The sequence below is a fragment of the Hemitrygon akajei genome, chromosome 2, assembly GCF_048418815.1.
Source record: "Hemitrygon akajei chromosome 2, sHemAka1.3, whole genome shotgun sequence".
NCBI lineage: Eukaryota > Metazoa > Chordata > Chondrichthyes > Myliobatiformes > Dasyatidae > Hemitrygon > Hemitrygon akajei.
The window spans coordinates 199,190,769-199,203,484 of NC_133125.1; the positions used below are offsets into that span (position 1 = coordinate 199,190,769).

The 12,716-nt window shown below is 44.6% G+C and overlaps 1 protein-coding gene across 1 annotated transcript in view; it reads right to left on the bottom strand.

Annotated features, from left to right (window-relative positions):
* Positions 1 to 3,781: 3,781 nt before the first annotated feature.
* LOC140720035 (nuclear factor 7, brain-like) overlaps positions 3,782 to 12,716 on the bottom strand; it is a 37,345-nt gene continuing 28,410 nt past the window's right edge. The window contains 1 exon segment of the mRNA XM_073034937.1: positions 3,782 to 4,438. Coding sequence (XP_072891038.1) covers positions 3,906 to 4,438 — 533 coding nt within the window. The 3' untranslated portion in view covers positions 3,782 to 3,905.

Genomic DNA, 12,716 nt, shown 5'->3' on the forward strand with positions numbered 1-12,716 from the left:
GGGATGTGAAGAGAATATTGTGTTGCGAGGTGACAGATGCTATGGCGATGACCAAGATGAATTTGCTAGAGAAAGCACATGACTGGACGTTATCCATCATAGGGGAAAACTATCAGCTTTCTGGCAAAGTTCTGATTTCCACTGCCCTTCGTGTGAAGTAGTTTCCCAACTCCACCCGTGTGTGGAGTGGTTCCAACTGAAGATTCAGTCTCTGTTATTCAGGGCTGGTTCCATAAGCGGAACCTCTTTCCCTCTACATGTCCTCTGAACCCCTCCAGCTCCGGAGAGCCGGCACGTGGCACTGGAATCTCCATTTGCTGCCCAGCATCACACTGTCCATCAGGCAGTTTGCAGAACAGCGGCTCAATCCAGGAGGTGTTTTGTGAGGTCCAGTCTCCTGCTTAAATACGGGCCAGCACTGAAGGAACATCGCGTCACCAACATTCAGGATCTGAACCATAGAACCATAGAACACTACGGCACAACACAGACCCTTCAGCCCGCCATGTTGTACTGACCCATATAATCCTTTAAAAAAGTACTAAACCTACACTACCCCATAACCCTCCATTTTTCTTTCATCCATGTGCCTGTCCAAGAGGCTCTTAAATACCCCTAATATTTTAGCCTCCACCACCATCCCTGGCAAGTCATTCCAGGCACTCACAAACCTCTGTGTAAAAAAACTTACCCCTGATGTCTCCCCTAAACTTCCCTCCCTTAATTTTGTACCTATGCCCTCTGGTGTTTGCTATTGGTGCCCTGGGAAACAGGTACTGACTATCCACCCTATCTATACTTCTCATAATCTTGTAGACCTCTATCAAGTCCCCTCTTATTCTTCTACGCTCCAAAGAGAAAAGTCCCAGCTCTGCTAACCTTGCTTCATATGACTTGTTCTCCAATCCAGGCAACATCCTGGTAAATCCCCTCTGCACCCTCTCCATAGCTTCCACATCCTTCCTATAATGAAGTGACCAGAATTGAACACAATACTCTAAGTGCAGTCTCACCAGAGATTTGTAGAGTTGCAACATGACCTCTCTACTCTTGAACTCAATCCCTCTGTTAATGAAGCCTAGCAACCTATAGGCCTTCTTAACTACCCTATCAACCTGTGCAGTGACCTTGAGGGATGTATGGATTTGAACCCCAAGGTCCCTTTGTTCATCCACACTCTTAAGTACCTGACCATTAATCCTGTACTCAGTCTTCTGGTTTGTCCTTCCAAAATGCATCACCTCACATTTGTCCAGATTGAACTCCATCTACCATTTTTCTGCCCAACTCTGCAGCCTGTCTGTATCCTCTTGTAACCTTCGACAACCTGCAGCTCCATCCACAACTCCTCCAATCTTCATGTCATCTGCAAACTTACTCACCCATCCTTCCACCTCTACATCCAGGTCATTTATAAAAATCACAAATAGCAGGGGTCCCAGGACAGATCCCTGCGGCACTCCACTAGTCACCGACCTCCAGGCAGAATACTTTCCTTCCACAACTACCCTCTGCTTTCTTCCTTTAAGCCATTTTTTTTTATCCAAACAGCCAAAGTTCCACTTATCCCATGCCTCATGACTTTCTGGATGAGTCTCTTATGCGGGACCTTGTCAAATGCTTTGCTAAAGTCCATGTAGACCACATCCACTGCCCTACCCTCATCAACTTCTTTTGTTACCTCTTCAAAAAACTCAATCAGGCTCGATCTTCCCTTCACAAAGTCATGTTGACTATCCATGAGTAGCCTGTACTTCTGCAAATGCTCGTAGATCTGATCCTTAAGAATCCTTTCCAGTAGTCTGCATACCACTGACGTAAGACTCACTGGTCTATAGTTCCCAGGTTTCTCCCTATTACTGTTTTTTAAACAAGGGAACTACATTTGCCATTCTCCAGTCCTCCGGCACTTCCCCTGCAGCCAAAGAGGATTCAAAGATCATAGCTAATGCTCCTGCGATCTCTTCTCTCAATTCCCACAACAACCTGGGGTGTATCATATCCGGCCCTGGGGATTTATCAATCTTAATGTTTTTAAGAAGATCCAGCACTTCTTCTTCCTTAATCTCCACATTGTCCAGCACACAGGCCCACTCTACTTCGACCTCATCCTGATCAAGATCCTTTTCACTTATGAATACTGAAGCAAAGTATTCATTTAGGACCTCCCCAACCTCTTCCACCTCCAGGCATATGTTGCTCTCTTTATCCTTTAGCGGTCCCACCTTTGTTCTCGTCATCCTCCTGTTCTTCACATATGCATAGAATGCCTTGGGGTTCTCCTTAATCCTACATGCCAAGGCCTTCTCATGCCCCCCAATTTACTCTCGCTAGTTCCTGCCTCATCCCTTCAAAGTTAGCCCTTCCTCCGTTAAGCACTTTACCATTTCATCTGATTTTATCCCTTTCCATAGCTATGCTGAAGCTAAGGGAGTTGTGGTCACTCTCACCAAAATGCTCCCCCACCAAGAGGTCTATCACCTGACCAGGTTCATTACCCAGAACTAGATCCAGTATAACCTCTCCTCTCGTCAGCCGGTCCACATACTGTGTCAGGAATCCTTCTTGAACACACCTGACAAATTCAGCCCTATCTATCCCCCTTGCACTCAGGAGGTGCCAGTCAATATGAGGGAAGTTGAAATCACCCATAACTACTACCCTGTATTTCCTGCACCATTCTAAAATCTGCCTGCTTATCTGTTCTTCTGTGTCCCAAGGGCTATTTGAGGTCTATAGACTACTCCCAGCACAGTGAGTGATCCCTTCCTATTTCTGACTTCCACCCAGACTGACTCCGTGGACACTCCTTCTGCAGCGTCCTCCCTTTCTATAGCCGGGATACTATCCCTGACCAGCAATGCCACTCCCCCCACTTTTCTACCCCCCTTCCTATTTCTTTTAAAACACCTGAACCCCGGGACATGCATCATCTAATCCTGCCCTTCATCCAACCAAGTTTCAGTAACGGCCACAACATCGTAGTTCCACGTACTAATCCATGCTATAAGTTCATCCTCCTTGTTCCTAATACTCCTAGCATTGAAATAGACACATTTCAACCCCTTTAACTGGCTACAATTATGTTCTGTCCCCTGCCTGTCCTTCCTCATCAACTCAGAACTCTTAGCACCATGCCCTTGTCCTTCTACCTTAATCCCTGCACTCACATTCTGATTCCCACCCCCCTACCAAACTGTTCTCTGGATAGTTCTCGGGCGTCGGAGGCCAGACGACAGATGAGATCCATAAGACCAGAAGACAGAGGAGCAGAATTAGTCCATTTAACCCATCGAGTCTGATACTCCATTCTATCATGGCTGATCCCAGATCTCACTCAACCCCACACTCCTGTCTGCTCCCCATTTCCTTTGATGCCCTGACCGATCAAGAAACTATCACTTTCCACCTTAAATATATCACTACCCCATGTGCCTATCACCCCCTCACTGGCCAGCTCTTATCCTAGCTTTCCTTCCAAATCCTACACCGGTCATCTCCGCTCTCACTTTCAGTCCAGTGGGAGGACATTGAGCAAAAACATCAATTATCCATTTCCCTCTATAGATGCTGCCTGACATGCTGAGATTCTCCAGCCTGTTACCATCACATGTCCCACCTCCCCAAGATTCACCTTGACCTCCCTCTCCTGGTCAGCATCACCACCACTTGTCCCACTTCACCTGTCTCAGTGCGGGTGGACTTTAGCACCCAGGGGAGCCGGGGAGCTCAGGACCCGCCGCCCGCGGCTGCTGCTGAATCCGCAGTGTTTCTGTTCTGTTGACGGATGCGGTGAACGGGTTAAAATTAATGGATCGATAATTCTCACAACGTGTTTATTTCACTCTCCGCACATTTATATTTACACTGACTTACTCCTGACTCCAGTCCCGGATCCGACCCGCTTACAGACGCGGAGCGGAACCGGAGCAGATTCTCAGCCACCGGTTTGTATCCGCAACCCCGAGTAAAGGATAAAGTTTCTCCGTGAATTTATTCCCAGTGAAGGTGTGGAGATGGGAATTGGTCTCCGCGTTGTAAAATGAAACTGTCCCGGACTCGTAACTGAGATAAACTCCCACCCTCCCGGGGATGGGATCGGCAGGGAGACGGGATTCAGGGGAGATGAAAGCCTTCATTTTGCCATTATGCCGCTCGATGATCCAGAATCCAGTCTCCGGACTCAGTCTGACTGCTCTCTTCCTCTCCACAGACTCTGCGGCGACTCCCAGACCCCACCACCGATTCCCTGTCACCTCCACCTCCCAGTAATGTCTCCCCGATGTGAATCCCTCCGATCCCAGCAGACAAATCCAGTATGTGAATCTCTTCCTGGTATCAGGGAGATCCCTGCAAGTCCCGGTGTTTCTCACACTTTTCTGATCCTCAGAAACCTCGAGCCACGGATTCGCCGTTTCCACATCCAGGGTGACAGAGACTGGGGGGAGAAGCAGAGAATTAGAGAGTCCCCGGGGATCAGGGGGAGAGGCTGCAGGGCCTCAGGCACAGTCAGGTGGGCGACAGGAACCTTTCCCGGGGATTTACACAACTGCCGCGGATGGACAACCAGTATCTTCCCCAGGTTTTCCCTCCGTGATGAAGAGCGGAGTTTCAACAGTGCTTTGATACTGATCACAATTCTATCTGCTTTACCATAGCATTGGAGAGAGATAGGAGCAGATAAGTTAGGGAAACGTTTAATTAGAGTAAGGGGACTCGTAATATGAGGCTATCAGGCAGGAACTTGGAAGCATAAATTGGAAACAGTTGTACTCAGGGAAATGTATGGAAAAAATGTGGCAAATGTTCAGGGGATATTTGCATGAGGTTCAGCATAGGTATGTTCCAATGTGACAGGGAAAGGATGGTCAGGTACAGGAACTGTGGTGTATAAAGGCTGTTGAAAATCTAGTCAAAAATAAAAGCTTGTGAGGTTCAAAAAACTAGGTAATGATTGCGATCGAAACGATTATAAGACTCGCAGAAAGGAGCTTAAAAATGCAATTAGGAGAGCCAGAAGGAGCCATGAGAAGGCCTTAGCGGACAGGATTAAGGAAAATCCCAAGGCATTCGACAAGTATATGAACAGCAAGAGGATAAGATGTGAGAGAGTAGGACCAATCAGGTGTGACAGTGGAAAAGTGTGTATGGAACCGGAGGAGATAGCAGAGGTACTTAATGAATACTTTGCTTCAGTATTCACTACGGAAAAGGATCTTGGTGATCGTAGGGATGATTTGCAGTTGACTGAAAAGCTTGAGCATGTAGATATTAAGGAAGAGGATGTACAGGAGCTTTTGGAAAGCATCAAGTTGGATAAGTCACCGGGACCGGATGAGATATACCCCAGGCTACTGTGGGAAGCGAGGGGGGAGATTGTTGAGCCTCTGGGGATTATCTTTGCATCATCAATGGGGACAGGAGATGTTCCAGAGGATTGGAGGATTGCGGATGTTGTTCCTTTATTCAAGAAAGGGAGTAGAGATAGCCCAGGAAATTATAGACCAGTGAGTCTTACCTCAGTGGTTGGTAAGTTGATGGAGAAGATCCTGAGAGGCAGGATTTATGAACATTTGGAGAGGCATAATATGATTAGAAACAGCCAGCATGGCTTTGTCAAAGGCAGGTCGTGCCTTAAAAGCCAGATTGAATTTTCTGAGGATGTGGCTAAACACATTGATGAAGGAAGAGCAGTAGATGTAGTGTATATGGATTTCAGCAAGGCATTTGATAAGGTACCCCATGCAAGGTTTATTGAGAAAGTAAGGAGGCATGGGATCTAAAAGAGACCCGGAACTGGCTTGCCCTGTTGTGGATAGTGTGGAGGTCTGTCAGAGGTTGCAGCAGGACATTGATAGGATGCAAAACTGGGCTGAGAAGTGGCAGATGGCGTTCAACCCAGATAAGCGTGAGGTGGTTCATTTTGGTAGGTCAAATGTGATGGCAGAATATAGTATTAATGATAAGACTCTTGGCAGTGTGGAGGATCAGAGGATCTTGGGGTCTGAGTCCATAGGACACTCAAAGCTGCTACATAGATTGACCCTGTGGTTAAGAAGGCATATAGTGCATTGGCCTTCATCTACCATGGGATTGAGCTTAAGGACCGAGAGGTAATGTTACAGCTATATTTTGGAGTTGTTAAAATACATTAGGACAGATAAGTCCCCGAGGCCTGACGGAATATTCCCCAGGCAGCTCCACAAGCTGAGGGAAGATATTGCTGAGCCTCTGGCTAGGATCTTTATGTCCTCGTTGTCCACGGGAATGGTACCGGAGGATTGGAGGGAGGCGAATGTTGTCCCCTTGTTCAAAAAAGGTAGTAGGGATAGTCCAGGTAATTATAGACCAGTGAGCCTTACGTCTGTGGTGGGAAAGCTGCTGGAAAAGATTCTTAGAGATAGGATCTATGGACATTTAGAGATTCATGGTCTGATCAGGGACAGTCAGCATGGCTTTGTGAAGGGCAGATCGTGCCTAACAAGCCTGATAGAGTTCTTTGAGGAGGTGACCAGGCATATAGATGAGGGTAGTGCAGTGGATGTGATCTACATGGATTTTAGTAAGGCATTTGACAAGGTTCCACACGGTAGGCTTATTCAGAAAGTCAGAAGGCATGGGATCCAGGGAAGTTTGGCCAGGTGAATTCAGAATTGGCTTGCCTGCAGAAGGCAGAGGGTTGTGGTGGAGGGAGTACATTCAGATTGGAGGGTTGTGACTAGTGGTGTCCCACAAGGATCTGTTCTGGGACCTCTACTTTTCGTGATTTTTATTAACGACCTGGATGTGGGGGTAGAAGGGTGGGTTGGCAAGTTTGCAGACAACACAAAGGTTGGTGGTGTTGTAGATAGTGTAGAGAATTGTCGAAGATTGCTGAGAGACATTGGTAGGATGCAGAAGTGGGCTGAGAAGTGGCAGATGGAGTTCAACCCGAAGAAGTGTGAGGTGGTACACTTTGGAAGGACAAACTCCAAGGCAGAGTACAAAGTAAATGGCAGGATACTTGGTAGTGTGGAGGAGCAGAGGGATCTGGGGGTACACAGATCCCTGAAAGTTGCCTCACAGATAGGGTAGATAGGGTAGTTAAGAAAGCTTACGGGGTGTTAGCTTTCATAAGTCGAGGGATAGAGTTTAAGAGTTGCGATGTAATGATGCAGCTCTATAAACCTCTAGTTAGGCCACACTTGGAGTACTGTGTCCAGTTCTGGTTGCCTCACTATAGGAAGGATGTGGAAGTATTGGAAAGGGTACAAAGGAGATTTACCAGGATGCTGCCTGGTTTAGACAGTATGGATTATTTTCAGAGATTAAGGGAGCTAGGGCTTTACTCTTTGGAGAGAAGGAGGATGAGAGGAGACATGATAGAGGTATACAAGATATTAAGAGGAATAGACAGAGTGGACAGCCAGCGCCTCTTTCCCAGGGCACCACTGCTCAGTACAAGAGGACATGGCTTTAAGTTAAGGGGAGGGAAGTTCAAGGGGATATTAGAGGAAGGTTTTTCACTCAGAGAGTGGTTGGTGCGTGGAATGCACTGCCTGAGTCAGTGGTGGAGGCAGATACACTAGTGAAATTTAAGAGACTACTAACAGGTATATGGAGGAATTTAAGGTGGGGGGTTATATGGGAGGCAGGGTTTGAAGGCCTGTAATGTGCTGTACTATTCTATGTTCTATATAAGATCCTGGTCAGACTCCACTTGGAGTACTGTGCTCAATTTTGGTCGCCTCACTACAGGAAGGACGTGGAAACCATAGAAATGGTGCAGAGGAGATTTACAAGGATGTTACCTGGATTGGGGAGCATGCCTTATGGGAATAGGTTAAGTGAACTCGGCCTTTTTTGCTTGGTGCAATGGAGGATGAGAGGTGACCTGATAGAAGTGTACAAGATAATAGGAGACATTGGTCGTGTGGATAGTCAAAGGCTTTTTTTCAAGGGCTGAAAAGGCTAACACGGGAGGGCATAGTTTTAAGGAGCTTGGAAGTAGGTACAGAGGAAATGTCAGGGGTAAGGTTTTTTACGCAGAGAGTGGTGAGTGTGTGGAATGGGCTACCGGTGGCGGTGGTGGAGGCGGGAACGATAGTGTCTTTTCAGAGACTCCTGGATGGCTACATGGAGCTTAGAAAAATAGAGGGCTTTGGGTAAAGCCTAGGTGGCTCTAAGGTTAACGACATGTTCGTCACAGCCTTGTGGACCGAATGGCCTGTATTGTGCTGCAGGTTTTCTATGTTTCTATTACATCCTTGCTTGTACATTCCAGTCCTCTTGAAATTAAAGCTGACATCACATTTGCCTTCCTCACCAGATTCAGCCTTTAGGGTATCCTGCACAAGGAGTCCCAAGTCCCTTTGTGCCTCAGTTTTTTGTATTTTCCCTCCATTTAGAAAATAGTCAACACTTTCATTTCTTCTACTAAAGTGCATGACCATACACTTCTTGACACTACATTCCATCTGCCATTTTTCTGTTCATTCTCTTCGTCTATCCTTCATAGCCTCTCTACTCCCTCAAAATTACCTTCCCCTCCACATATCTTCATATTGTCTGCAAACTTTGGAACAAAGCCTTCAATTCCATCATCAAAATCATTGACGTGTAGCATTAAAAAAATCAGTTCCAATGCAGATCCCTGTGGAACACTTCTTGTCACCAGCAGCCAACCAGAAAAGGCTCCCTTTATTCCCACTCTTTGCCTCCTGCCAATCAGCCACTGCCTTATCCATGCTAGAATCTTTCCTGTAATACCCAGGGATCATAGCTTGTTAAGCAGCTTATTGTATGGCACCTAGTCAAGGACCTTCTGAAAATCCAAATATATAACATCAACCAATTCTCCTTTGTCTATCCTGCTTGTTATTTCTTCCAACTATCCCAAAAGGTTTGACAGGCAATATTTTCCCTTAAGGAGATCTTGCTGACTACATTCTATTTTATCATGTACCTCCGAGTACTCCAAAACCACATCCTTAACAATCGACTCTAACATCTTCCCAACCACTGAGGTCAGATTAGCTGGCCAATAATTTCCTTTCGTCTGCCTCTCTCCCTTGAAGAGTGGAATGACATTTGCAATTTTCCCATCTTCTGGATTCTTGAAAGATCATTACTAATGCTTCCACAATCTCTTCAGTCACTCTTTCAGAATCCTGGGGAATGCACCACCTGGTCCAGGTGACTTACCTACCTTCATACCTTTCAGTTCCCCGATATTGTTTCTCTTCAGTAATAGTAACTTCACATAATTTATGCCCCCCGACACCTGAAACTTCAACCACACTGCTAGTGTCTTCCACAGTGAAAAATGATGTAAATAGGTATTCAGTTCATCCACCATTTCCTTGTTCCCCTTTACTACCTGTTCTGCATCATTTCCAGTGGTCTGATATCCACTCTCGCCTCTCTTTTACACTTTATGTATCTGAAGAAACTCTTGGTATCCTCTTTAATATTATTGGTTTGCTTAATTTCGTATTCCATCTTTACCTTCTTAATGACTTTTACAGTTGTCTTCTGTTGGTTTTTTAAAGCTTCCCAATCCTCTAAATTCCCACTATTTTTTGCCCTATTATATGCCTCTTTTTGGCTTTTATGTTGGCTTTGACTTCTCTTGTTAGCCACGGTTGTGTCATCTTTCCTCCAGATGCTTCTTCCTCTTTGGGATGTATATATCCTGCGCCTTCCAAATTGCTTCCAGAAATTCCAGACATTGCTGCTCTGCTGTCACCCTGCCAGTGTTGTTTTCCAATCAATTCTGGCCGACTCCTTTCTCACGCCTCTGTAATTTCCTTTTCTCCATTATAATAATGATATATTTTAGCTTTTCCTTCTCAAATTCAAGGTGAATTCGATCATATTATGTCCACTATTCCCTAAGGGTTCTTTTGCCTTAAGCTCTCTAATCAATTTTGGTTTATTGCACAACATACAATCTAGAATACCTGTAGTTGATCCCTTGGTGGGCTAAAATGCTACCTCATTAGCATTCTAGAAACTCCCCCTCTTGGAATGCAGCACCAACTGCTTTTCCAATCTACCTGCATATTGAAGTCCACCATGACTACTGTAATATTGCCCCTTTGTATTTCCTATCTTCCATAGTAATCTGTAGGCAACATCCTTACTACTGGTTTGGGGTCTGTATACAACTCCATTCAGGGTCTTTTTGCCCTTTCAGTTCCTTAGCTCTATCCACAATGATCCAACACCTTCAAACCCTATGTCACCTTTTCCTAATGATTTGGTTTCATTATTTTTTTTTATATATACACACAAAGCAACGCCACCCCCTCTGCCTTTCTGCTTGTCCTTTCGATACAATGTGTATCCTTGGGCTTTAAGCTCCCACCTATAATATTTCAGCCGTAATTCAGTGATGCCTATAACATCATACCTGCCAATCTGTAACTACTACAAGTTCATCTGCAGTACCTTATTACATATGCAGCACCATTCAAATATAACACCTTCAGTCCTATAACCATATAACAATCACAGCACGGAAACAGGCCATCTCAGCCCCTCCAGTCCGTGCCGAATGCTTACTCTCACCTAGTCCCACTGACCCGCACTCAGCCCATAACCCTCCATTCCTTTCCTGTCCATATACCTATCCAATTTTCTTTTTTAATGACAAAATCGAACCTGCCTCTACCACTTCTACTGGAAGCTCGTTCCACACAGCTACCACCCTCTGAGTGAAGAAATTCCCCCTCGTGTTACCCCTAACCTTTTGCCCCTCGGCTCTCAACTGTACACAATACTCCAAATTTGGCCTCACCAATGCCTTGTACAATTTTAACACTAAATCCCAACTCCTATACTCAATGCTCTGATTTATAAAGGCCAGCATACCAAAAGTTTTCTTCACCACCCTATCCACATGAGATTCCACCTTCAGGGAACTATGCACCATTATTTCTAAATCACTCTGTTCTACTGCATTCCTCAATGCCCTGCCATTTACCATGTATGTTCTATTTTGATTATTCCTACCAAAATGTAGCACCTCACACTTATCAGCATTAAACTCCATCTGCCATCGTTCAGCCCACTCTTCTAACTGGCCTAAATCTCTCTGCAAGCTTTGAAAACCTACTTCATTATCCACAACGCCACCTATCTTAGTATCATCTGCATACTTACTAATCCAATTTACCACCCCATCATCCAGATCATTAATGTATATGACAAACAAAATTGTACCCAGTACAGATCCCTGAGGCACACCACTAGTCACCGGCCTCCAACCTGACAGTTATCTACCACTACTCTCTGGCATCTCCCATCCAGCCACTGTTAAATCCATTTAACTACTTCAATATTAATACCTAAAGATTTAACCTTCCTAACTAACCTTCCGTGTGGAACCTTGTCAAAGGCCTTACTGAAGTCCATATAGACAACATCCACTGCTTTACCCTCATCAACTTTCCTTGTAACCTCTTCAAAAAATTCAATAAGATTTGTCAAACATGACCTTCCACGCACAAATCCATGTTCACTGCTTCAAATCAGACCCTGTCTATCCAGATAATTATATATAACATCTGTAAGGATACTTTCCATTAATTTACCCACCACTGACGTCAAACGTACAGGCCAATAATTGCTAGGTTTACTCTTAGAACCCTTTTTAAACAATGGAACCACATGAGCATTACGCCAATCCTCCGGCACCATCCCCATTTCTAATGACATTTGAAATACTTCTGTCAGAGCCCCTGCTATTTCTGCATTTACTTCCCTCAAGGTCCTAGGGAATATCCTGTCAGGACCCAGAGACTTATCCACTTTTATATTCTTTATAAGCTCTAGTACTTCCTCTTCTTTAATCATCATAGTTTCATTAACTACCCTACTTGTTTCCCTTACCTTACACAATTCAATATCCTTCTCGTTAGTGAATACCGAAGAAAAGAAATTGTTCAAAATCTCCCCCATCTCTTTTGGCTTCACACATAGCTGTCCACTCTGATTCTCTAAGAGACCAATTTTATCCCTCACTATCCTTTTGCTATTAATATAACTGTAGAAACCTTTTGGATTTATTTTCACCTTATTTGCCAAAGCAACTTCATATCTTCTTTTAGCTTTTCTAATTTCTTTCTTAAGATTCTTTTTATATTCTTTATATTCCTTGAGCACCTCATTTACTCCATGCTGCCTATATTTATTGTATATATCTCTCTTTTTCTGAACCAAGTTTCCAATATCCCTTCAAAACCATGGCTGTCTCAAACTTTTAACCTTTCCTTTCAATCTAACAGGAACATAAAGATTCTGTACCCTCAAAATTTTACCTTTAAATGACCTCCATTTCTCTATTACATCCTTCCCATAAAACAAATTGTCCCAATCCACTCCTTCTAAGTCCTTTCGCATCTCCTCAAAGTTAGCCTTTCTCCAATCAAAAATCTCAACCCTGGGTGCAGTCCTATCCTTCTCCATAATTATAATGAAACTAATGGTATTGTGATCACTGGACCCGAAGTGCTCCCCAACACATACCTCCATCACCTGACCTATCTCATTCCCTAACAGGAGATCCAACCCTGCCCCTTCTCTAGTTGGAACCTCTATGTATTGCTGCAAAAAAAAACTATCCTGCACACATCTTACAAACTCCAAACCATCCATCCCTTTTACAGTATGGGCTTCCCAGTCTATGTGTGGAAAATTAAAATCTCCCACAATCACAACCTCGTGCTTACTAC